Raw genomic sequence first — 26,959 nt, 5'->3', positions numbered from 1 at the left:
GTTTTGGGCCTGAGTTCAGTTCTGCTTCTCCCCTTGGCGCCAGGGAAAATAGAGCCGGGCAGCAGGAAGCCCAGAAATACACAATGTTTTATTGAAAAAGTCAGGCTTCAACTCGGACAGCTCTGTTCCCCTAGGCTTTGTGGGGTTCCTGCCCACAGAAGTCTGAGCCAGGTCTTCCTGCTGGCAGGCTGGGCCCAACTCCTCTGCTGCCCTTCCCCTCCTCTCTGATGGTAACATCCAAACAATAAATATATAATAAATAACGCTGGGCCTTTCAACTCCACATCAGCCTCTCTAGTCTTTTTTTTTTTTTTTCCTTTTTTCAGCCAGGACAGGCCTACTGGGGAGAATTCCCCAAACCTCCCACAGTTCACAGAACCTCAGATCCATTTCCATTGCCAGGCCCAGTCTCAGTTTCCTGGGAGAACTAGCAGAGCTGGTCCAAGGCAAGGCTGGGCAAAGCAGAACTGGCAATTAGGTATGTGGTAGAGTGGAGGCTGTTGCCCTGGACACCTCTACTCTAGGCCACAAGACTACACTAGGCTCAAGAGTAGATGGTGATGACTTCACGGCCACCACCACGCACCAGCAATACTCGTTCAAGGCCTTCGGTCAGCACTTCAAGGAACTCCATGTCTGTAGAGCATAAGGTTAAGGAGGCAGCCACGATCTAGGAAGGGGGGTCATGGACCTTCCCCCACCCAGGAAGAGAAACTCCTGGTGTGACGTCACATGTACCCTACCTCCTCACTGCCTGCCTCTCCACAGAAGGATACAGTTCTCATCACCCTCACTGTTCTTGGGTGGGCCAGGCATGTTCAGCAGGACAAGGCGAGCATCATGGGAGCGCGTGACGATGACTTCGTTCAGTTTCACAGCCGTGTGCATGCGCCGCACATTGGATTGATCCCTGCAGGTGACAGAGAGGCTCAGAGGCCACCAGGAACCATCTAGCAAGGACAACTACATCCCTATCACACGAGCACAGCTTGTCTGATTCCACCCCACTTCCACCTTCCAACATGGCTGCACTCACGGCTTCATGTGCACCAGTTCCCGGAAGTTTTCAGGGGCATGGCTGGGGTCCCAGGGTTCGGTCATGTACTTGTCCCGAGTCCATGTCATCTGGATCTTGTCAGTTGCTGCTGCAGACTCGTCCTCCTCATCTGAGTACAGACTCTCTAGTCGCAGAGCGGAATGCCTGTCCTTGACTAGTTGAGCCTAAGGACGATCAGAATAGCCTTGGTACTTTGGGAAAAGGGGAATTGGCTGGCTCCATGGGACCATTCCGCCTCCCTGGAAAATGGGCTCTAGTTCAGTTGGAACTCAGTCCTATTGTTTTTGGTGTGGTACTGTTTTTGTTCATATTTGTTTTGCAAGTGCTACGACAGTGGCCATGGAGTGGGGAGTGGCTCAAACACATCTGACCTGTGCCCACTGACCACTGAAGCATGCCACTTTTGGGCATACTAATGTGGTCATCTAGGTAATGCTCCAGGTGAGGTAGAAAGCCATGTTCTTGAGCCATCCATTAGCCCCAGCCCTTTTTTATATTTATTTTATTTTTTGGCTGGTCACGGGGCTTGAGCTCAGGGCCTGGGCACTGTCCCTGAGTTTTTCTGCTAACCCTTTCAGCCACCATGCCACTTCCAGTTTTCTGGTGGTTAACTGGAGATAAAATTCTCATAGACTTTCCTGTCCAAGCTGGCTTTGAACCTCGATCCTCAGTCTCCTGAGTAGCTAGGATTACATGTGTGAGTCACACAGGTATACGACACTACCCTCAGCTTGTTTGCTGAGATGAATTCTTACTGCTTGCTTGGGCTGGCTTCAAGCAATAATTCTCCCAACTCTGCCTCCTGAATAGCTGTGATTACAGGTGTAAGCCACCACACCTCACCTGAACTGAATAAATTGTCCACCCCCCACTTCACAGTATCTCCAAAAGCCTGACCCTGCCACCCATCCGTAGCTTGAATCGAGATGGCCACTAACTTCTCGCTCCCGTTCATTCTTGGTCAGCCTCATCTGCCGCAGCATCTGAGAGCGTTGTTCCATCATCAGTGTGCGCTCATAGGTATATGCAGAGATGTCACTGTTATGCTGAGGAGAAAGGAAGCTGTGAGGACTGGGCTGCAACAGGTTCAGGATCCTCAGGGCCAGGTGGGGAACAGGCAGCTCACCATCTCCACCACCTCTACTTCTGCCTCTAGGCGGAGGTGGTACAAGAAGATGGCAAGATCCTTCTTCATCTGGATGCTGTTGTCATCCATCTGAGCCACTGTAAAGATGCGCATTCGGCACTTCCTCCAAACCTGTGGCCAGGGAGTTGGGGGAGGGGGGTTCTGTCACACCTGTGGCCCCCGAGAGCCCAGCCACTCCCACTCTGGTCCATTGACCCACCTTATGCTGACGCAACAGGAAGGGCAAAAGCATGAGCATGCCTCCGTCATGCACAATCCACCACACGTCAATGTGGCCCTCCAGGTAACGCTCATGGTTGCTGGGGTAGAAGGCGATGTTCTTGGGCACCAGCAGGGCCAGGTGGGCAGCTGTAGTGCAGCGTACAGTGTCTGGGGAAGAGGGACATTGCTGATTACCAGCCTGTGACCCTTTGGCCTCTGCCACCTCACTTGACCTTACCCTGGCCCATTTGGCCCAGCCCAGGAGTCTGCCCTTCACATACCAATGAAGGTCTTCCAGGCACGTGGATCCTCACTCTGTCGCCAGCCATAGGGCCAGCCCAGTACCACAGAGTTATGCCTCATGCCACCCAGGCCACAGGACTGGATGAGATGAGCCAGCCCTTCACGTACTTTGCTGGCCACCACTACCTGGCAGAAGCCTTTCACTTTCTCAATCTCCATCATGTTCTTGATTGTCTAGAGAACACAATGGTGTCAGAAAGTGAGCTCATCAGCTTCCTCTCTGTTGGACTCCCTCCCAGGGTTCTAGGACACATGACTACTTGGGTGTAGGTGAGGGCCTGGAGCAAGCTTGTTTACCCTGAAGCCCTATTTTCAAGTTTGGACAGCTGCTCGCTCCAGCTCCAAGGCAGCGGCAGTGCTGTCCACCTGGCTGGCCATCCTGGCCAGGATTCGTTCCCTCCCCCACACCCCGTCTGAGGCTCAGACACCACTTGGCCTGGGTCAGCTCCCTCTGGTGCCCAGCAAGCACCTGCTCAGCAGCCTGGGCCTCGCCATAGCTCTCCAAGAAGCTGCCCTGGATGACGGAGCCAACGATCGTCAGGCCCTTGCCGGCCTTAAGCTGGGAAGCGAAGGTGAGGAGCCGTGGATACTTCACATGCAGGTCCTCGTCTAACTTCAACAGCACCAGGAGCTGAGGCCTAGAGTTGCCAGATAAGGATGCAGCCTGAGATCGGGGCCACATCTTTCCGAGGAGCTTCGTCATCTTCCCTTCTCAGAATGCTGTCCCCCCAATGTATACCAATATGAGCAAACATGGATCTAAGGGAGCAATAAGCAGGAGGGTACCCCAGATAACATGAGGAAGTGGGGCACCCCACTCTTCTAGTACTCTAAGAACCTTGAGATGGCCCCTGCCACTCTAGGCATCAACTTACTTACCGCCAGTTCTTGGTGTGAGGGGGCCCCTCTTCCAGCCGCAACAGTGCATAGCGGGCAGCACTCAGAGACAAGCCTCGGATTCCGTCACCCCACTCCTTCTCAGCCCTATAGAGTCCACATGTTGATGAGCCTTGATCCTACCAGAGATATCTCTCTGTCTCTTTCTGTCTGTGTCTCTGTCTGTCTCTCTCTCGGAGTGCTGGGGATTAAACTAACAGTTTCATGCATGCTAATTAAGTGTTCTACCACTGAGCCATACCCCGAGCTCCTCATCTAGGGATTTCTGCCTATATAAATAAGTATGGGATAGAGGGGAGCTAAGCTCTCTCAGCCCCCCAGTCATAGCAGCCAAGGTGAATAGCAAACACTATCCAGCTCCTCCCATAATCCAACATCCCCACCACTCCTCTTACTCAGGGTAGACAGCACCCAGGGTAGACAGCAAATAGATTCAACTCCTCCCACAATCCAACATCCATACCACCCCACTGACTCAATCAGCCACCACGAACGCCGCATGGGATGCTGACAGCTTACAGCCCTTCACTCACCCTTGGTATTCGATGTACTTATAGATCATGCCTGCAATAAGCATGGCAACCAGAGCATAGTACCAGGAAGACACAAACATAAGGGCCAGGCAGAGGCTCATGCCTAGGAACGACAGTGCCCTGACACAGAAGCAGAGGAGAGGAGAATCAGCAAAACCAGCAGGGCCCCAGGTCACAGCGCATCCCATCCTTCAAGTCATGAGCTGGGTTTGAGAACCAGGTCAAGCCCCCCACCCTACAATCTCCCTCTGCAGTGTTTCATTAAGAGCACCCACTCACTACCCAAACTCAAATCTCAATCCACAATGGGGCTCCTGGCCTCCCCAGAACCCCCTTGGCTCTGAGGTCTATCTGGCACTCACCAGTGATAGTATTTGAATCTGGGTCGCCAATTGGGGGTCCTCAGGAGCGTCTGGACGGCACAGGCCAGGTTCACAAACAGGTAACACATCAGAAAGAACCTGAAGCACAGGGAGCTGGTTGGTGCAGATCAGCCTTCTTGGTACCTCTGGCAGCCTGATTTCTGGCTAGCCTGGACCAGAAATAGCCACCATCGTAGTCCCGCTCTCTGTGGCCTTAATCAGGTCTTCCCAACCGCACAGCCCCCATTCCCATGGTGTGATGCAGATGGGAGTATTTGCCAGTTGGTAGAGCTCTAGCCAACAAATAAAGGAGTCAGATACTGAGTTCCAGTTCTGGTCTTGGACCAAAAGAGAAAAAAAAAAAAAGAGCCACATGATCCATAAAAGGTGAAAACAGGGGCCGGGAGTTTGGCCTAGTGGTAGAGTGCTTGCCTAGCATGCATGAAGACCCGGGTTTGATTCCTCGGTACCACATACATAGAAAAAAGCCAGAAGTGGTGCTGAGGCTCAAGTGGTAGAGCTCTAGCCTTGAGAAAGTCCAAGGACAAAAGATGAAAACAGCAACAGAACAAACTGTCCCAGAGACTCCTGGGAATCAGCACATGCTAGCCACTGCTCTCAAAGCACTGGCACATTTGTTTGCCCAGCTTCTAGAACTTTAAGAACAAGCAACCTCAGAAGTGACTGGGGTTGCTTCATGAAGACTCAAGGGACCAGGTCCTTGCCCTATCCAGGGGTGGTATGGGCTGGGGAGTTTTACACAGTCCCTTTGGTTTCTGCAGCTTTGTACAGGTGCCAAGCTGGCTTCTAAATGCAGAGAAGGCTGGACCAGTTCAGCCCACATAACCCACCTATCCTCCCAGCTCCCACCCTCAACTCCAGACAAGCTTCGGGGAGCATTCCCCACGACCATGCCGCTGTCCTGCCCTCAGCTCACATGGATAGAATGGGGGCCACCATGTCCAGCGAGGCAATGAGGATGCCCAGCTCTGCGATGAGTGCTGTCAGTAGAAGTGCCCACGTCGGCTCACCGTTTGCCTTCCCATGGCCAAATACCTGTAAGCACCAGGGAAGAAGCTGCTCCTACCACCCTGGAGCCCAAGTCCCAAGCCCAAGCCCTTCCTCCTTAGGCCCCCCTGGCTGAGCTGCAGGACTCTCTTATCTCCACTGCTATTGGGGATTACAGGCTTCCCTGACTCCCACCTCTCTAGGCCTCTCCCATCCAAGTACTAACCAGGCCCGACCCTGCTTAGCTTCTGAGATCAGAGGCGATGGGACGCGCTGAGGGTGGTATGGCCGTAGACTCTAGGCCTCTCTAATTTAGATGAGACCCAGATGAGAATTCAGGTTCCAAGCAGCTTTTCTATCCACCAGCAGCACCAGGGAGGCCCTCAGGAGCTCCTTACAGATGGACAGCTGCCCGCTGCTGGGGCCTCAGTGGGCAGGCCATGAGGCATCTGGCTCCCCATCCCTCTAGCCAGCCCGGAGTGGACAGGCTGTGAGGATGTGCAGAGGTGCTCACCCGGAGGAAGGGGATGATATTATCCTTGGCGATGGCCTGCAGCAGGCGTGGTGCCCCGGTGAGGCTCTGCAGTCCAGCGCCACACGTTGAGAAAAAGGAGCCGACGACAATGACCCAGGGTGACGGCCAGGCCAACGTGCCCACCACCAAATTCCTGCTGACGCCATCGCCGTACCTGCAGGGGCCAAGCTCAGACCAGGTCCAGGCAAGGAGGCCCCCAAGCCCTGGATGAGGCTACCCAGAGTGAGGGATACCAGGAATGAGGCCTATGGGGGTCAGGGAGGGGACCCCTTTGTGGAGGAGGCCAGGAGCCAATCCCTATCCTGTAACTTTGCCCCATCAAGATCTAATGTCCCACCTCTAGCTGAATGTCACCATCCTCTCAGGATAAAAAGTCCTGAAGAGGCCTGACCCAACTGGTGACATAGACGACCAGTGGTAGCCAGTGGTCTGAGGAGATGTGTGAGACCACATAGGGGGGGGCCTGGGGTGAGGGCAAGCAGGAACTTGCCACAGCTCCAGGGAGGGGCACAGCGCACTCACTTGTCCCGGAGCACCACGCCCTCGATGCAAGCGCCAAAGAGAACCACACTGCTGAAATCTGCTCTGTGTCAAGGAAGCTGAGCCTCTACCACACTGCAGCCTGCCTCGTTTCCCCCAGAACCTAGTGGGCCCAGCTATTGCCGCCTCAGTCTGCACACGTCTGCAAGTTCCATGGTGTGCCTGCGTATGCCCTTGCAGCATGTGTAGAATGTGCAAGGATGCTGTCTGGGCCTGCTGACAAGTGGCTTATCTGCAAGCAGGTGCCAGCTGTCCCCCTGCCCCCATGCCCCATCCATCCCAGGCCTGGAAAAGGATACACACAAGTGAGGTGGTAATGATGGCCAGAATGGTCCCCACTGGGATGGACTTCTGGGCGTCACGGAGGTCCCCAGAGCGGTTCGAGCCTGCCATGATACCTTCAAAAGCAAAGGAGACCCCCTCAGGGCACTCCAGGATTGGAGGCAGAGCTGGGTGAATGGTGAACAGGGGTTTACCTGTTACTGAGGGGAAGAAGATGCCAACCAACACAGTGAAGGATGTGGCGATGTCAGCCATCACATAGAGGGACAGGTTCTCCTTTAGGCCAATCGTGTCTGTGGAGGGCAGCCCACGTTTCTCCACCACCTCGCCCTTCTCCAGATAGGCACTCCACAGGTTTTCTGTAAGGACCAGCCACATTACCACCACAGCCCTACCAATATCCCCAGGGAAGTTCAGGGCAGCCCAGCAGGAGGCTGCAGACACCAGGAAGCTCTGGGGATGGCATCAGCACAATAGACCATGTCTGCCACAGAATTGCTGCTCTAACCACAGGGCAGAAGCTGTGCAGCTAGAAATCTGACAGTCAATAGTAACCGAACATCATTAGCTAGAACTCCACTGGAGCCTGCCTCCCACACAGAAGCTCTTTATGGCTTCGGTGGGAACCACCCCAAGAAGTATCAAGGGCTGGTGGCCAGGGAAAGAAGGGATGCCAGAACTTTCTAGGGGCTGCTGCAGGCCTGGGATGCTGGCCAAATAAATAGGCTCTGTTCACCCAAAATGCAGCCTCCAGGAGCCAGGCTGAGGAGACACTGCTGCGCTGGGAAGGCAGCCAGAATTGCCTCCCTCTGCCCCATTCCCAAGCTGGCCACACAAGGACAGTTCTGTGCTCTGTTCTAATCAGCCTGTGGATTGGAAGATGGGAGAATGGGGAGGAGGACCTACCCTGGAGTACACCGGCACCCGCACCAGGGATGCCAGGGATTTCAGTCACATTGTTGAGTAGGAAGTAGGGGTCACAGGAATCAGTGGTAAGGTTGGAGCTATGGCAGAAGAAACTCCACAGCCGAGTAGCTACTGTCTCATTGTCCACCATGACTGTCTTGGCGCAGACATCAAATTGGTCCCGAGACAGTGTCCTATTGCCCAGCATGCAAACCCTATAGGGATGGACACATGAATATCTGCTCAGCTCGGGGCCCCAGCCTCTTCCCCCAACCCAACATCCTCTTTTTTTTTTTTTTGTCAGCCATGGTGCTTGAACGCAGGGCCTGGGCATTGTCCTTGGACACATTTTGCTCAAGGCTAGCACTCTGCCACTTGAGCTGCAGTGCCACTTCCGGCACCAAGGAATCAAACCCAGGGCTTTGCGCATGTGAGGCAAGCACTCTACCACTGCGCTACACTCCCAGCCCCTCCACTCAACATTCTTAAGAACTGCCTATTTGGAAAAGATGTCAACGGAATGACCAGACAAATGGTCAGTTACTTACGGAAACACAGGAGGGTCGAAAATAGACTTGATGCCCCCAGCATAAATGGAGAGGATGGAGATGATCACGCAGGCCAGGAAAAGCGAGGCAAATTTGTTCACATACTTGACACCAACAAACACCACTAGAGTCATAAAAGTCAGAAAAATGGTCCCATACACTCTCATGTTGTTCAAAGTGGCACTCGATGTGTCGTGGGCACCCGATGGGTGAAAAATGGCAGCGGGTGGAGCAATGTAGGTCTGAAACAGAAAGACACATGTAGGGGTTCAATCTTCCTATCTGGAAAATGAAGCCTGCCATTTTGGTTTTCTTTTGAAGTGTACCTAAAGGAAGCCACTCACAAAAGACCATATACAATATATAACTGCATTTATATAGAATGACCAGAAGAAACAAATCCACTGAGACAGAAAATCAGTGGCTTTTAAGGATGACGGAAGGGAGAATGACTATTAATAGGCTTCTTTTACAGATGGAAATGTTCTAAAGTTGACTGTGGTGATGAACTGTATACTTTTTCTTCTCTTTTTTTTTTTTTTTTTGAGGGGGGGTAGAGGGTAAAGTGATGACTAAGATTGAACCCAGGACAGGGAGTGTGGCCTAGTGGTAGAGTGCTTGACCTGTATGCACGAGGCCCTGGATTCAATTATTTGGTACCACAGAAAAAGCCAGAAGTGGTACTGTGGCTCAAGTAGTAGAATGCTAGCTTTGAAAAAGCTCAAGGAGAGTGCCCAGACCTGAGTTCAAGCAGCAGGACTGGCAAAAGTAAACAAATAAGTAAATAAATAAATAGTAATAATGGCCAGGAGTTTGGCCTAGTGGTAGAGTTCTTGCTTAGAATGCATGAAGACCCACGTTCCATTTCTCAGTACCATATACATAGAAAAAAGCCAAAAGTGTGCTGTGGCTCAAGTGGTAGAGCACTAGCTTTGAGAAAGTCCAAGGACAGTGCTGAGGCCCTGAGTTCAAGCCCCAGGGCTGGCAAAAAATAAATAAATAAAAATAAAGATTGAACCCAGGGCTCACATAGCTCTACTACTTGAGCTATGCCCCTTTTCTTTATTTCACTTTGTGTGTGTGTGCGTGTGTGTGTGTGTGTGTGTGTGTGTGTATGCTAGTATTGGGGCTTGCACTCAGGGCCTGACTGCTGTCCTTTAGCTTTTTTCCCCTCAAAGGTGGTGTTCTACCTCTTGAACAATATCTCCATTTCCAGATTTTTGCTGCCTAGTTAGAGATAAGGGTTTCACGGATTTTTCTGCCTGGGCTGGCTTTAAATTATGTCCCTTAGATCTTGGCCTCCTGAGTAGCTTGGATTATAGGCATGTGCCACAGCTCTGGCTACTTAATTTTTTTTTATTTCTTTATTTTCCCATATATTTTTATTGTAATTAATAGAAGGGTTACATTACATTCGCCAGATGGAAGGTGCATTACTTCACATACATTGATACCCTTTCTCATGTCTTGGTCCCCATTTCCCTCCCCCCACCCCCACCTTCATCTTGTTTTCCCCCCTTTCCTATCCAATTTCAAATAACCAAATACACATATATCCAATATACCAGATAACAAAGTGAAATACTGTAACAATATGAGATAACCAAGGGACAGAAAAAGAGATGAGAGATAACATAGTACATTAAGGACAACAATCATTCATTATATGGCTTTTGTTTCTATATCCTAGAGATCCTTTGATTTAGTGTCATACTGTATGGCCTTATGTATCTAGGTTTTGCTCTATTGCAAATCTCTGCTAGTAGAGCCCAAGGTTTCTAACTGATTATGGCAAATGAGGGAAACCATTGAGCCTATGTTCCTTTGAGTCTGGCTTACTTCACGTGATACGATTTTTTTTTTTGCCAGTCTTGGGCTTGAGCACTGTCCTTGGACTTTCTTAAGGCTAGAGCTCTACCACTTGAGCCTCAGCACCACTTCCAGCTTTTTTGTATGTATGTGGTACCAAGGAATCGAACCCGGGTCTTCGCTAATGCTAGGCAAGCACTTTAACCACTAGGCCAAACTCCCGGCCCTTAATATGATTTTTTAAAAATATGGAACGCTTCACGAATTTGTGTGTCATCCTTGCGCAGCGGCCATGCTAATCTTCTCTGTATCATTCCAATTTTAGTATATGTGCTGCTGAAGTGAGCACCTGGCTACTTAATTTTTGAGACAGTTTTATTGCTATCTTTGCCAAGAGCTGCCTTGAGCTCTCAATTCTTCTGCTTCTGACATTTGAGTAGCTAGGATTATAGGCATGTAATACTATGCTTAGCTTGCTTTTCTGTTTTATTTAGTACTAGAGATTGAGCTGTGGTCTTCCTACTAGGCAAGTACTTTAAGCCCCAATATATTTTTTTTGACAGTCCTGGGCCTTGAACTCAGGGCCTGGGCATTGTCCTTGGACTGTCTCAAGGCTAGAGCTCTACCACTTGAGCCACAGCACTACTTTTGGTCACGGGGCTTGAACTCTGGGCCTGGGCTCTGTCCCTGAGCTCTTCAGCTCAAGGATACCGCCCCACTTCTGGGGACTGAGTGCTGTCCTGAGCTCTTCAACTCCCAGCTACTGCCCTACCCCTTGAGCCATAAGTGCAACTTCCGGTTTTCTAGTGAGTCTCATAGTCTTTAGTGTCTGGCCTGGCTTGAACTGTGATCCTCAGATCTCAGCCTCCTGAATAGCTAGGATTACAGGCATGAGCCACTGCTTTCAGTCCCTATTTTTTTAATGCCAGTCCTGAGGCTTGAAGTCAGGATCTAGGTGCTCAAAGCTAGTACTCTACCACTTGAGTCACACTTCTGGGTTTTGGGGTTCACCGGTGCTAAGAATCTCATCAACTTTCTTGTTGGGGCTGGTTTCAAATTATGTTCCACAGCCTCCTGAGTAGCTTAGATTACAGGCATGAGCCACTGGCACCTGGCTTAGTCTTTCGAGTCTTGCTATGTGACCCAGACTTGCCTCAAACTTGCAATCCTCCTTCTTTATCTTCCTGAACTGTGTATTTTTTTGTGTGTGTGTGTGTGTGTGTGTGTGTGTGTGTGTGTGTGTGTTTGTGTATGCTGAAACTAGGGGTTGAACTCAGGGTCTGAGTGCTGTCCCTGAGTTCTTTTGCTCTAGGCTAGCACTTTACTACTTGGGTCATAGGTCCATTTCTGGCCTTTTCTATGTATGTGGTACTAAGGAATTGAACCTAGGGCTTCAGGCATGCTAGGTAAGCACTCTACCACTAAGCCACATTCCCAGCCCAAGCTTCTGTGTTTTAAAATTTTGTTTTCTATTTCTCATATTTCAATATATTACATGAAATTATTCTGTTAAGAAAAATATGTCCCTTCTCCCAAGTTTATTCAAACATGAAATTATATGTACCTCTGGATATTTATTTTATTCTCTGAGTTACTGGTTTATAATTCAATATTATTATTTTGTTCAAACTGTTCTCTTTTGACCTTACTGCTATTTAGATTGGCAGCACCTGTGTCTGAATTCTTTCCTTTCTCTTTCTTCTTTCTTTTCTTTTCTTTCTTCTTTTCCCCTTCCTTTTCTTCTTTCCTCTCCTCCCTCCCTCCTTTCCTTATTTCCTCTTGGTCTCTCTTTATTTTAAATAATACATTTGTCAAAATATAATTCTTTGTGGAAGTGGTGCTGCAGCTCAAGGGCAGGGTGATAGCCTTGAGCTCAGGGACAGTGCCCAGGCCCAGAGTTTAAGCCCCATGACAGACAGACAGACAGACAGACAGACACAGACAGACAGACAGACAGACACAGACAGACACACACACACACACACACACAAAGTTGAAGCCAGGAGTGGTGGCTCATACCTGTAATCCTACTACTCAGGAGGCTGAAATTTGAGGATTGAGGTTCAAAGCTAGCCTGGGCATTAAAGTCCGTGGAAATCTTGTCTCCAGTTAACCACCAGAAAATCAGAAGTGGCACTATGGCTGCCTTGAGCTGAAGAGCTCAGGGACAATGCCCAGGCCCAGAGTTCAAGTCCTACAACCACCACCACCACCAATAACAAAATGTATAGTTCAATGCTGAGCGCTGGCAAAAATAAAAAAAATAAAAATAAAAATTAGAATCTCTAGATCAAAGGTCCGCACTGCAGGCGGGGGACCAAGAAATTATATTAGACCACTATCTCTTTAAGTATTCCCTAGTCTCTGGATCTCCAGGAGGGCCTTTGTCACTCTTCACTTGCTTCCCCCAAGTTCCTTTACCGTTTTTTTTTTTTTTCCACCTGTCCTGGGGCTTAAACTCAGGGCCTGAGCACTGTCCTTGAAACTCTCTGTGCTCAAGTCTATTCTCTGCCACTTAAGCCATAGCACCACTTCTGGCTTTTTCTGAGTAGTTTATTGGAGAGAAGAGTCTCAACAGCCTTTTCTGACCAGGCTGGCTTTGAACCATGATCCTCAGATCTCAGCCTCCTGAGTGGCTAGGATTATCTCTTTTTACATTGATCGAGGTCTTTCTCTAGTGAATGAGAAGCCAGGTTTGAGTCAGCCCCCACAGAGCTCATTGAGGAGGCCCTGACCTCCAGCCTCCGTGGCTATTCACCATAAGCTGGATCTTAAGAGCCCTGGCACAGAGCTCTGGGAGTGACAGAGCTAGCCAGAGCCCACACAAGCGCGAGAATCAATCTTTTTTTTCACCACTAAGACTTGTCACTCAGTTAAATACAACAGCTGGCAGGCCTCCTGTTATAGCTGAAATCATGCCCAGGCAGCGGTAACAACAGACCAAGGGAAGCAGTCAGGCCCTTTCCCTGCCTAGCTCAAATTAGCTCGGGTAAAGGGGAGGTTAGTCTGAATAAAGATTCCTGGTGGACTCCCCCTGTATAGCCCAAACCTTACCAGAGGCTAAGGAACCACAAACAGCCTGCGCCTCTGTGTGGAGTCCAAAGAGACTGGGCACACATGAAGTGGATGCCTGACTCACCAGCAAGATCTCGATGGCCCCCAGGATGTACATGGCTGCTGCAAATGTTGTTCCCAGGTAGAAGCAGAGGCCTACAGCACCTCCAAATTCTGGCCCCAGCGAGCGGGAGATCATGAAATAGGAGCCCCCGGCTACAGCAAAGAGAAGGTGTACACAGGTCAGGGCCGATTCCTCGATTTCTCGCTCACGACTACCCAGGACTAACTTGCCCCTGACACACAGGGCAAGGTAAGAGACTTCCCCATTTGCCTTTTAGACCCTGGTGGTCTAGCACAAGCTGGCCAGGGTGAGTATTCATAGCTGATACTCCTGCCCTGGGATTGTGATTCTACCAGAAACCAACAACCCTGACAGCACTGGGTCCCAAGGACAAAGGAGACCCCACACTGTTAACTGCACCTGCAGGAGAACATCTGCGAGTAAGAATCAGTAAGTGTTTAAAAACAGCCAACCCTAAAAGGGATGCAGGTGGCTCACACTTGTAATTCTAGCTACTCAGGAGGTTGAGATCTGATCATCACAGCCCGAAGCCAACAAGGCAGGAAAGGCTGTGAGTCTCTTCTCTCTCACAGATTACTCAGAAGGGCTGGGAGTGTGGCCTACTGGTAGAGTGCTTGCCCAGCTCTGGGTTCGATTCTTCAGTACCATATAAACAGAAAAGGCTGGAAGTGACGCTGTGACTCAAGTGGTAGAATGCTAGCCTTGAGCTCAAGTATAGCGCCCAGACCCTGAGTTCAAGCCCTACCATTAACAACAACAACAACAAAAGTTTCATGGACTTTCTTGCTCAGACTGGCTTCAAACTAAATCTTCCAATCTGTCTTCTGAGTAGCTAGGATTACAGGCATGAGCCACTGGAGCCCAGCTGGGTCTATTATTCTTATACAAACCAAACCCACAAAAATCTCTAATTCTGCCGAGCAGGAAGGTCTTAGTGGATGGCTTGGTGCCAGTCAGTCAGGGATGGGGACCCCATTGAAGAAATGCTTGAAAGGGAGGTCCCAGGTAGGACAAGGTGGGTTCTGAGCTGCAATCCCTACACCACACCTGGGGTGGCGCTCACCCACCTGGAACCACGCCGTTGGTGGCAATGGCACTCATGGAGATGGCTGTCAGCAGGGTCTGTAGGAAGGAGAGAAGATTTGGATGTGCAACTGGGCTGGGTAGGGTTTCTGGGGTGCCCAGGGGCCCTGTACAGGCCTGGTCTACTCACACAGCAGCAGCAGATGAGCACTATGAGCAGGGCCTGCAGCACCCCGGCTGTGCCCACCATCCAGGTCAGCCGTAGGAACAGGATGACTCCGAAGATGTTCTGCAGGCAGGGCAGGTACACCCCCATGAGAGTGCCCATGCTGGGTGCCTAGGCGGGCGAGACGGGAGAGGCCTGGAGAAGCAGTGCATTCGCATCCTATCATTCATATCATCCACCTCATGTACTTCCGTGACAGCGGTCACTAAGGGTCACAGTACTCCACAGTGCACTAGAATGCCTTATAACCGTTCCCGAGGGGAGCTGGCACATTTACGGTTCTCTCACCAACATGCATGGCCCCAAAAGATGCTCAGGAACCCAATGATGAGCTCACCTTGCAAACTCCTGGACATTGTCTTGAGAAAATTCCAGAGGCAACAGAGATTATAAGGCTATGAGTAAGTGAGGAAAAGACTAAACACAGCTCTAACAGGATTTCTCAACTGTGTAAAGGCAGAAAAAGGGCAAAGCAGAAGGCCGGGCAGAGGCTACACCCACAGAGGCAGAACCAGTGCAGCCCAGGGCAGGGGGGCCTCAACAAAGCCTACTCGGCCTTTAAGCCTTTAAAGCTGGGCACGGTGGCTCACACCTGTAATCCTAGCTACTCAGGAGGCTGAGATCTGAGGATCAAGGTTCAAAGCCAGCCCCGGCACAAAAGAACCTGAGGCTCTTTTTTTTTTCATATATTTTTTTATTGTAATTAATAGAAGGGTTACATGATATTTGCCAGATAGAAGGTGCATTAATTCCCACACATTGATACCCTTTCACATGTCTTGGTCCCCATTTCCCTCCCCTGAACCTGAGGCTCTTATCTCCAATTAACTTCTAGAAAATGGGAAGTGGGGCTTGGCTCAAGGACTCACACACACACACACACACACACACACACACACACACACACACACACACACACACAAAACAAAGCTGGGACTAGAAGAGAACGCCATAGGGGGGTCCACGCCTGAAATAGGAGCATGAAGAACCTGGGAAAGAATGAACCTCCTCTCACTGTCCTGCCTAGGTGAAAGATGCGCTTCTTCAGTGCTGCCCTAGCCCTTCCCAGAGGAGACCACCCACTGGGTAGCAGTACCAAGAGCCTCCAGTCCCACCCCCATCCTAGGCTGAGTCACTATCAGAAAAGGGCAGTGTGGGAAAGGGCAGGGCCGGAAATGCTTTCCACATCCCCAAATAACCTCTGGCAGCCTCAGAAGGTCATTGGGCCAGAGCTGGAGTGGCTGCCAGGGAAAAGCTGCCTCCTTAGGGTTTGACAGGCTTCACTTGGAGACCCACCCTTCCTGCTTCAAGTCTTCTTTTCTCCTCCTCTTTCTCCTCCTCCTCTTCCTCCTCTGTATTATTTTCAGACAGGGCATTGATATATAGCTGAGGCTAGCCTAGAACTCACTATGTAGCCCATAGTTGGAAGATTCTCCTGCCTCAGCCTCTCAATTACTGGGATTGCAGGCATGCACCACCATTCTCCCTTAATTTATGCCTTCCTTGCTGATACTCCTCCTCAGAGTCACCCTAGGTGAGGCTTCCTGACTCCCTGTAGACTAGGTTCCTCTTCCCTCTACCCCAAATCCACTGTGCTAGGGATTCGCAGCCACCTCTGTATATTCTTAGCCTGCTAGGGGTCAGGTGAGCTAAGCCAAGGCTAGACCCCCCCCCCACACACACAACATCCTTACTAGTTCTCTATTAGGTTCAGGACCATGGCCCCTTACAAACTCAGGCTTCTTTCCCACCCCCCCCACCCCCACCCCCAGGCTCTGGGAATTAAAAACAAGGCCTTCCACTGAGGTTGGTGCTCAGCCCTACACTAACCTTTCTTTTTTGTTTTTTGTGTGGCAGTATCAGCATTTGCTTGCACCAGATCCACTTGCTGGCATTCTACTACTTAAGCCACACCTCCAGTCTGGCTTTTTGTTGCTTATGTTGGAGATGGAGTCTCTTAGACTTTTCTACCTGGGCTCACTTTGAATCGCAGTCTTCTAGATCGCAGCCTCTGGAGCAGCTAGGGTTACAGGTGTAAGCTACTGGCACCAGGCTCCATGCTACCTTTCCTGGGAGCCCTCTCATAAGCAGCCATCAGCTTGAAGACTCAGCATGATGGAACAGGAACAAGGCTCTTTGCCAAGGATCCTAACACCCATAGTGGACAACACATTCAGCAATCGAGACCCCTCCTGCAAGGCTGGATAGGGACAAGCAGAAGATACTCAGGGATCTTTAGTATACTCAGTCTAGAACATGCCCTAAAATTCACCACCAGTAGGAGACTAAGGGTGGGGTCTGTGTGACCTCAGGATATCGGCTGCCCTCTCTAGAGAGTAGTTTGCTTCCTAGAAGGGTGCTGCTCTCCTGGCCTCACCCCTACAAGGCCCAAGTCTTACACGCATGTGCAGGGCTAGTGAGCTGGGTTATCTCAACCAGGAGCTCCTTTGGCTTGTGCTGACCTTCCAGTAGGACTATAGCCAGGACGGGACTCCAGCTCCTTCCAAACACAGTTACCTCTCAAACCTCAGGGCTTCTCACTTCCAAACCAAAACCAGAAGAAATCCTCAACCCTCAGGTAAACAGGCTCATCATGAAGAGGAGGTAAACCAAGATGCAAAAGTTATCCTGGGGGCCAGGCACTGCTGGAGCCTCACACCTGCAGTCCTAGTTACTCAGAGGTTAGGATTTGAGGATTGTGGTTTGAAGCCAGCTCAGACAGAAAAATCTGTGACACATTCATCTCCAACAAACTATTTAGAAAAGCCAGAAGTGGCACTATGGCTCAAGTGGAGAATACTAGAGTTGAGTAAAAAGCAGCTCAGGGATAGTAGCCCAGCCCAGAATTCAAGCCTTAGCACTGGCAGAGGCTGAGGATGTATCTGAGTAGTAGAGTGCAGAGACTCTGGATTTGTCATACCATAAACAAACAACAAACAAACAGCTGTCCTAAAGAGAGAGCAAGGTTGAAGGGTCAGAGGCCTAGAAAGAAACCAGAGAGTTGGGTCAGGAGTTTGGCCTAGTGGTAGAGTGCTTGCCTAGCATGCATGAAGACCCGGGTTTGATTCCTCGGTACCACATACATAGAAAAAAGCTGGAAGTGGTGCTGAGGCTCAGGTTGTAGAGCTCTAGCCTTGAGAAAGTCCAAGGACAGTGCTCAGGCTCTGAGCTCAAGCCCAGGACTGGCAAAAAAAAGAAAAAGAAACCAGGGACCTGAAAGTTGGTGGTTCACATCCACAAGACTCAGGAGGCTGAGATGTGAAATGTGAAGGTTTTTTTTTTTTTTTTGTCAGTTCTGGGACTTGAACTCTAGGTCTGGGGGCACTGTCCCTGAGCTCTTCAGCTCAAGGCCACAATGCCACTTCCGGTTTTCTGGTGGTTAATTGGAGTTAAGAGTATCATGCCCGGACAGGGTTTGAACTGTGATCCTCAGATCTCAGCATTCTGAGTAGTTAAGATTATAGGCATGAGCTACCAGTGCCCCAGCGAGATACACACTTTTTTTTTGTTGGTCATAGGACTTGAACTCTAGGCCTGGGTGCTGTCCCTGAGCTCTTCAGCTGAAGAGCTAGTACTCTACCACTTGAACCACAGTGCCACTTCCAGTTTTCTGGTGGTTAGTTAGAGCTAAGACTCTCATGGACTTTCCTAACCAGGCCATCTTCAAACTATACTCTGCAGATGTCAGCCTCCTGAATAGCAAGGGTTACAGGTGTGAGCCATCAATGCCAGGTTGAGATTCAGACTTTTGTGCCCAGGTGGGCTTTGAACCATGATCCTCAGATCTCAGCCTCCTGAGTAGCTAGGATTACAGGCGTGAGCCACCTGTGCCAAGCTAAATTCAGACTTTTATCATCACTATTTAACTAGAAAAGGGGAAGGGACTGGGAATGTAGTTTAGTGATAGAATGCTTGCCTTGCATGCATGAAGCTCTAGGTTTGATTCCACAGTACCACAAATAACAGAAAAAGTAGTGCTGTGGCTGAAATGGTAGAGTGCTAGCCTTGAATAAAATAAGCTCATAAACAGTGCTCTGGTCTTGAGTTCAAGCCCCAGGACTGACAAAAATAAATAAGCAAACAAGCAAACAAACAAATAAGGCAAGTGGAAGTGTGCCTCAAGTGGTAGATTGCCAGCCAGTCATGAGCCAAAAAAAGTCAAATGAGAGAGAGTGAGAGACCTAGAATATAAACCCTAGTACCACTGCTAAAAAAAGAGGGAGAGAGGAAGCTAAGGAGAGAGGTAGGGAGGAAGGGGAGGAAGGAAGGACGGAAGGAAGGAAGGAAGGAAGAAAGGAAAAAAAGCAATGAAACAGCCTCTATGTAACTGATATAAGCTAAAAGAAATGAGTATGATAACAGTACCTACCTCATAGCTTTTTCCTTTTCTTTCTTTCTTTTTTTTTTTGCCAGTCCTGGGCTTGAGCTCAGGGCCTGAGCACTGTCCTTGGACTTTCTGAAGGCTAGAGATCTACCACTTGAGCCTCAGTACCACTTCCAGCTTTTTTCTATGTATGTGGTACCGAGGAATTGAACCCGGGTCTTTGTGCATGCTAGGCAAGCACTCTACCACTAGGCCACGCTCCTGGCCTCTCAGTTACTTCTGAGGACCTCCCTAATCCCTGCTCCCCTCAGGAGCTCCTCCTTAACCCACCCCTAGAATTGCCTTTGAGCTCCAGGCATTCGGCGTCCAGCCTTCCTTCATGCCCACCAGACCTGGTGAGTTCACCGCCCTGTGGGGAAATGACTGATTTCAGGATGTTCTGCTTGTCTGACCTCAACTGGCTTACCTTGGCTGCTCTCCGGCGAGCGCCTTCCCCACTCTCAGCCTCTTCATGCTCCTTGGCACCCTGGGAGAGGTTGGTGTAGCTGACAAGCTTGCCCAGAAGAGACGACACCTTTGGGCGAATATCCAACTCCTCCTGTAAACAGAGCCACGGGGCAAGATGGCAGTGGGCCAAGGCGGCGCCAGAATACCTGTGTTTAGCCAGCAGTTTGGCCTCTGGCCCCAAGCCAAGGCCTAAGGCAGGTCTAGGCCTGATCCCAGCTCTTGCCTGGGGAAGCCCATGCCAGCCAACTGGGCAGGTGTGGGCACCACACCTCACCACCTGGCACTCAAAGGCCCCAGCCCAGCGGCAGCTTCTCTCAGCCCCACCCTGGCTGTAATCAGTGGCAGCCCATTTGTGAAAATCACCCGCCTCAGGGAAAAGAAGGCAGGCATGGCTGGCAGACCACACTCTTCATTCCGACGGCTCTGCTTGGCCACTTCCACCACCTCTGGGCTTCGCATCTAGCCTTAATTCCACACAGAAAATACCCTTAGCCACCTCAGTGTGACGGACACAAATGAAGTCTCACTTTTCTACCCAAATGCTGACCTTCCTGGATGGTCTTCCTTTAGGCCTGTGAATAACTCACTTGACCCTATGATAGGAGGCTGCCCACGCCCTCCCTCCCAGCCTGTCCTCAGGTGGGGATAGGTTGAAGACTTCAGTGCAGAACTCTGCTGCCCTCTCAGGCCAGGAGGTCTCTCAGGACTCAGAAGCCCCAGCCCTCACTCAGTCATGGCTTTCCCCACCCCTGCTATTTTCTCAGCACCATGCCTCTACCTGCTTCTTGCTCACATTTACTTTTTTCCCTGGAAGCCCCTTCCTGACCCTCCATAAAGAAAGGTAGGTTAGGAGTGAAGGGTCAAGATGGAGCCCCTCTGGGCATGTGGAGATTGAGAAACCTACATTCTGTAGTCATAGAGCAGATAGATGTGTGTGTCAGAGTTTGGGAGTCCAACCCATGCCCTCAATCTAGCTTTGACGACTCAGCTTGACAAAATTCAAGTTGAGAAGCCTTGATTTGGGAACCTTCCCAGAGAGGCGGCACTGAAGCTGCATAGAGACAGGGTGGCAGAACCAGGCCTCAGTGAAGGGGACACAGGTGGAAGAGCCGATTGGGAAAGCAAAGGAGAGAGAGAACAGAACATGGACTGGAGGAAGCCTTAAGAATAAACAGAAAAGAGGAAAGTAAGAAGCCCTAGAGATAGCAGTGGGGCTGGCATTGTGAATGGCTGCTGGAAAGCAGCTTCAGTTGAAAAAGTCAAGGGAACCTCAGCCCATGGAGCTAGAGACAGGGAGGGCAGAGGATCTACTCTTCATGCTTAGCCAGAGGCCCCCAGTGGACCCCTGCCTGCCCAACCTGTGGCCCAGAATGGTTCCTTAGCTACCTCAAATAGTGCCAAGTTCCTGTCGTAGTAGTCACTTCCTCTGGAGGTCTCCAAGGGGCAGAGGAAAGGGCTGTTTTCCCTGTGATTACTCTGTCCTGTGGGGAGACCAAAAGAATCTGTTAGGAACTACCTCCTCCACCCCCAGCCCACAAGTCTCTTAGAAGGCCAGTCCCCCAAAACATCTCTCTGTAAAACTTCAGAGGCCACGGTGTTAAGAGGCTGGACCTCAGTTTCCTATCACACCCTAACAGCCTCCTTGAAGACCAGAGTTAAAAGTGGGAGCAGCCAACAATGAAACCCTACTGCATCGGTCCTTGTTAGCAGAAGACAACTGCATGAAAGCTCCCAGCACTCAGGCATAAGGATCAGAACCTGTCAAAGGGGCAGGGACCATCCTCATCTCTGACCTATCCTAAAGCATCCAGCATGCCCTGCGCCAAGTGCTCCAAGTCCTCAGGCACTACCCACGTGCTCTCCTCCAGATAGCATGAACACATGCGCCATGAAGATAGACTTTGGCTGCCATGGTTGGCAGGGGGACTGCTAGCTACCCTACCATGTACCTTGCAGGGTGTATGAGGACAGTCCAAAGCATCCTGGGAAGTGAATGAAGTTCACTTGGTATCTTACAAAGAGCTGAAGCCAGTACAAGGAACTTTCTAGGGTTCTCTACCAAATCCAGGATGAACCAGGTACCAGTGGCTCATACCTGTAATCCTAGCAACTCAAGAAAGGTGAGATCTGAGGACTGTGGTTCAAAACCAGCCTTGACAGAAAACTCCATGAGGTTCTTATCTCCAACTAACCACCAAAAAAGCTGGAAGTGAAGCCATGGCTTGATAGAGCACTAAGCGTGAGCGAAAAAGCTCAGGAACAGGGCTCAGGTGCTGAAGTTCAAGCCCAGGACTTGTATAGGAAAAAAAAAAAAAATCCAGGATGCAGGGTGGATGCTGGATTGAACAGAGGCCAAAATACAGAAGACTGTATATGAAGATCGTGACTGGCCTTAGTCCGCAGATTCAAGAAGTTTCCTGCAGAACGCCCATCTGTCAAGTTAGTGAGAACGAGCCTTAACTACTAGGGAAACCTAACAGAACTGATCCAATGGACTTTTTTTTTTTTTTTGGCCAGTCCTGGGGTTAGAACTCAGGGCCTAGGCTCAAGCCTAGTGCTGTACCACTTGAGTCATAACACGAATTTGTCTTTTTCTGTGTATGTGGTACCAAGAAATCAAACCCAGGGCTTCACGCATGCTAGGCAAGCACTCTACCACTAGGCCACACACCCAACGCGGGACTTTTTTAAAGCCTGTTCCAACTCCTCACAACCGACTCCTGGAATGATGGCTGTCTGGCTGAGACATCTGTCACCCCAGTAATCCCTAGGTTCCATTTGGCTCATCTGATGTAGCTGGCCAAGTGTCCCTTCCTCCCTTGTGGCTCCATGTGCATTGCTTCTGAAGCTGCACACTGGGCAGACAGGTAGACAGACAGGATACAAAAGTAGGTGCAATTCCACTCGGGCCTCCACATGAGTTCTCAAGTTCCAAAGCTCAACTGTGTTTCTTGGCTTCCTATCTATCCATATTCCTTACCTGTTTTCCAAAATCTGTCCCTGTGTGCCTCAGTAGGGGATTTTCCTGGCTTTCCCCCAATTGGACAAGAGATGCCCAGCGCTGCTTTTTGTTTTGTTTTGTTTTTGCCAATCCTGGAGCTTGACCTCAGGGCCTGGGCACTGTCCTTGGATGCTTTTTGCTCAAGGCTAGCATTCTGCCACTTGAGCCACAGCACCACTTCTGGCTTTTTCTATGTATGTGGTTTCAGAGAATTGAACCCAGGGCTTTGTGCATGCTAGGGGAGCATGTTACCACTAGACCACACTCCCCTGGTTTTTTTTGGGGGGGTGGGGTGGGGGGAGAGGAATACCAAATGTCCCCACACTCTTTCAGGCATGTTAAGTACAGCACTGGCTGGAGTTCTCTCAGCAAATGAAAGCAGACACAGACACAGAGTTCAAAGAAGGTAGAAAAAAGTTAATATGATGTCCAAAAATGGAGGTAACAATAGGAGTGTCATTACCAACCCAGGGAAATCCTCTATACCGCCACAAAAGAGAGAGAAGCCAGGGAGCTAGTGGCTCACATCTGTAATCCTAGCTACTCAAAAGGCTGAAATCTGAGGATTGTGGTTTAAAGCTAGCCCAGGCAAGAAAGTCTGTGAACTCTTATCTCAAATTAACTACCCAAAAAGCTGGAAGTGGAGATGTGGCTCAAATGATAGGAGGGTCTGAGAGGGAAAGAGGGAGGGCAGGAGAGAAACTCAGCCTCCTGAGTAGCTAGAGTTATAGGCATGAGCCCTCAGCTTTGGCTACATACTTACTTTTGATCCTTTTGTGGAAGTAGGATGAAAATAAATTATAAATAAAGAAATAAATTATTTTATATTCAAGCATTATAGCTATACTTCCCACTCCCAATTACTGCACTACTAATTGCACTAGTATCCAAAAAAATACAGCACTCAGCAGCCCCCAAAATGCCTATGGATAACTTGGCCAACTCTTTATCACTAAATCTATCATTCCAGGGGAGCTCAGAGTGGCATTAAGAGTTGACCTTAGGGCTGGGAGTTTGGCCTAGTGGTAGAGTGCTTGCTTAGCATGCACGAAGACCGGGGTTTGATTCCTCAGTAACACATATAAAGAAAAAAAGCCAGAATTGGTGCTGTGGCTCAAGTGGTAGAGCTCTAGCCTTGAGAAAGCCCAAGGACAGTGCTCAGGCCCAGAACCCTAACCCAGGACTGGCCAAAAAAAAAAAAAAAAGAGTTGCCCTAGTACTTTCAGCAACATTCCAGTAGATCTCGTTTAGTAAAAAGGAGAGCAGGGCTCAGGTTCAAAGTCAAAGTTATCCAGTAAGGAGAGCCATACCCAGGGTCCATCAAAGCCAGGTGAGGACTAAGCTGTAGATTCTCTATTCCTACTTGAGACCCTAGTCCCTCCAGAGTATAGCCCAGAATTCAGCAGTCAACATAGAGAAGTCTAGGGTATGGCCAGGGTGTGTACACGTCTGTCTCTGTTTGTTCAAGTGGCATGCAGCTTTGCTTAGATTCCTGCCCTTCCCCGAGGAGCCCACTCATCCTCTCTGTGCTGCTTTGTCATCTTCTATGAAGAGGTTCACAACCCCTGTCAGCTGTCTAGATGCCTTAGAAAAGGGACACTGTCTAGTCTCTGACAAAAACAAGTACTCCTTGGACAAGGCTCCCCAAAGCCACATTTCTAATAAGCTCTTCTGGGACTATGGGAATGTGAGAGTGGAAGCAGTGTCTCATCTATGTACTGCCCTCAGCTTCAAGCTGCCTGTACTGTAGTGGCCTCAGCTATTCCAAAAATTCCAGGGCAGGTTTAGGCTTGCCTACTAGGCCCAAGCAGCTCAATCAGTACCCGAGACCCCCAGAGAACCTGAGCATGACCTGGGGCTACTTGTGAGGTACATAGATGTGTCCTTACAAGCAGCTGTGAATACACCCGTGGTAGGAATGGTGCCAGGTGACACTCTTGATCCCTGGAAGGCATTTGCCTTAAGTGCCCTTCTAGAACCTAGCCATCCCCTGCCCCATAGGCCAGCTGAACAAGCAGGGCCATTTATGTCCCTCAAAGCTGAGGGAATGGACCTACAAAGCTAGACCTGAAGCTGAGTAGTTTTGTGTCCTCTGACCCTTTGCAATCCCCACCAAGAAGAGCCCAGATCACTCACCATGGTGCAGGGTGTCCCCCATCCTGCAGACACAGCCAAGGTCTGGCTGGAAAGGAGTAAGAGGAGGAGGAAAAGGTAGGGAGTAGTGGGAGGAGCTAGCATGGAGGGATCAAGCACCAAATCCCTCCTGTCACTCTACCAGGGGCCAAGGCAGGGCCAGAGGCTAGACTTAGCTCTTCTTGATGACTGGGCCAGCCTGATGCTAGGGATGCAGCCCAAGCCAGAGGATGAGAATAGACATCTTTGCAGGCTTACAGGAGGCGGAATGTAGCTTCTGCTCTGTCACCTTGAACAAGGCTAGAGGCAGATGAGGGTATGGGGGTGGGGAAGAGGAGGCACTCATATAGCTGCCAAGCCTGAGAAACCTCCATGACATGCCACTGTCTATGTCCCATTCACACATGGCACTCATGATATAAACCCCACAACCACTGAGCCCTATAGGGGTGGGCAAGCTCAGTCATCTCACTATCACAGATCAGAGGTCAAGATTGCATCACTAACATGGCCTACATGTCTCCAGTACTGTCTTTTCTTTTTTCTTCCTTTTTCTTTTTCTTTTCTTTTGGTACTGGGGGGGTCAAATCCAGGACATTACCCTTGTTAGGCAAGCTCTTTGCCACTGAGCTACATCCCAGCATGTCTCCATTACTGTCAGTCCCATATGTCACTGGCATTTGTCATCAGTCACATCACTATCTTTGTCAACAACATCTCTATAGGATGCCCTGCTTGGATCCTTTGGTCCCCTCAGCTATATACTTATACTGATACACACACAGACAGACACATGTTCCCAGCATTGTCACACTCCAAGCTGAGTGCCAGTGTGTACAGCCCCAGGAACAAGGAGCCTTCTGGGATAGAAAATGGAGAATGAAGCTTCCAGAGAGGCATGCACCTATAAGAAGGAAGGAAGGGGGCCAGGAGTTTGGCCTAGTGGTAGAGTGCTTGCCTAGCATGCACAAAGACCCGGGTTTGATTCCTCGGTACCATATACATAGAAAAAAGCCAGAAATGGTGCTAAGGCTCAAGTGGTAGAGCTCTAGCCTTGAGAAAGTCCAAGGACAGTGCTCAGGCCCTGAGCCCAAGCCCAGGACCGGCAAAAAAAAAAAAAAAAAAAAAAAAAAAAAAAAAAAGAAGGAAGGGATCATTGCCAGGCTGGGTCCTAACAACTAGGTGAAAAACTAAAGCACTACTGTAGATCACGAGGGGGTCTTAGCTAATCTGGAGGCTGACTTCTGGAGGATCCGGTTGGAAACCAGCAGGGGTATTAGAGTCCATGAGACTCCATCTCTAGAATCATCAGCCAACAGTTGGACTGAGAATGTAGTTCAAATGATGACTGCCTGCCAAAGAAGTGAGAGGCTCTAAATCCAAATCCTAGTACCAGAAAGAAAGAAGAAAAAAGAATTAAGATACACAACGGGAATAAAGGAGTGTGATAGAGGGGGGTTGGTTGATGATGTACATTGTACACAAGTGCAGAATGTCAGGATTAAACTCCCTTGTACAACCAATGTATGCCAGTAACAAGTAGTGTGTGTGTGTGTGTGCGTGTGTGTTTAAAGAATTAAGGCGCCAGAATGTCACATCCGGGTTTGAATCCCACCAGAAGAAAGTTACATAACCACCTTCCCCTCATTCCTTCCTGAGTGCAAGTAACAGCATCTCTCCCAAGAGAGAGGTTAGAAAGGATTAAACTAGTTGATTCACGTAAAATGCCTCGACAAGCCTGGCCCCGTGTGACTGCTCCCCAGATATCCACTGAACCTAGACATCCACAATCAGACCCCAAGAGGGGATCCCTCAGCCAGGCGCACCCCTTTCCTCCCTGCTCCTCCAGACAGCAGGGGGAAAGAGGATGGAAAAGCGTCCCCAAAGAGAAGAAGATAAGGCCACTAGGGGGTGGAGGTGGTGGGCAGAAGGCGCGGGGGCTGCGATCTCAGGCTCCAGTTGTGCATCCAGCGGGAAGGGCAAGGGAAGACGGGGGTTCCGCGTTCTCCCCAGCCAGGCGGCCCGCTGGCTGGCTTCCCCAGGCGGCCACGTCTGCAGCCCCCGCCCGCAGCCCGCAGGGGAGGAGCTGGGACGAGCGGAGCGGCCCAACCCCGGCGCCCCGGGGCCCAGGGAAAACTGCGGTGAGCGCGCGGGGCGGGGAGCAGCGGAGGCGCAGAGCGAGGGAAAAAGTTGAGCCGTGACCGACGTGTGCGCGCCAGGTCCCGCCGCGCGTGCGGCAGTGGGTCCCGGGAGGGATGCCCGCTCCCCGCCCGCCCCGCCAGGCCGAGACCACCGCCCGCGCCCCGCCGGGCCCGCCCTCACCGTCCGAGTCCTCCCGCTCGGCGCGCTCCCCGTAGTCCACCCAGCTGAGCCCCTCGAGGTTGTCATAGTCGCCACGCTGCGGCCCGTCCACCGGCACCACGGTGAAGTGTGGCATCGCGCAAGCCCGCCCGCCGTCCGGGCCGCTCGCCGGCTGTG

At 50.4% G+C, this 26,959-nt stretch overlaps 1 protein-coding gene and 1 non-coding gene across 2 annotated transcripts; both read right to left on the bottom strand.

The window, feature by feature from the left end:
- Positions 1-69: 69 nt before the first annotated feature.
- Positions 70-26,959, bottom strand: Slc12a4 (solute carrier family 12 member 4). The gene is made up of 24 exons (XM_090357410.1): positions 26,804-26,959; positions 20,734-20,828; positions 19,307-19,438; positions 14,481-14,627; positions 14,335-14,389; positions 13,268-13,398; positions 8,320-8,561; positions 7,772-7,986; positions 7,060-7,224; positions 6,883-6,981; positions 6,566-6,623; positions 6,023-6,197; positions 5,438-5,556; positions 4,501-4,599; positions 4,139-4,258; positions 3,588-3,692; positions 3,178-3,346; positions 2,687-2,882; positions 2,404-2,573; positions 2,184-2,315; positions 1,996-2,103; positions 1,037-1,221; positions 777-910; positions 70-636 (listed from the first exon to the last, which is right to left on the bottom strand). Exons 1-24 carry the CDS (start codon positions 26,916-26,918, stop codon positions 545-547), a joined length of 3,258 nt encoding a protein of 1,085 aa, XP_090213536.1. The 5' UTR covers positions 26,919-26,959; the 3' UTR covers positions 70-544.
- LOC150046962 (U6 spliceosomal RNA) lies at positions 10,371-10,477 on the bottom strand. The gene has a single exon (XR_016539585.1). It is a non-coding gene; the product is annotated as a U6 spliceosomal RNA (small nuclear RNA).

Source organism: Megascapheus bottae, chromosome 24 (genome assembly GCF_031878675.1).
Source record: "Megascapheus bottae isolate mThoBot1 chromosome 24, mThoBot2.hap1, whole genome shotgun sequence".
NCBI lineage: Eukaryota > Metazoa > Chordata > Mammalia > Rodentia > Geomyidae > Megascapheus > Megascapheus bottae.
This window is presented reverse-complemented; position numbering and strand designations above follow the sequence as displayed.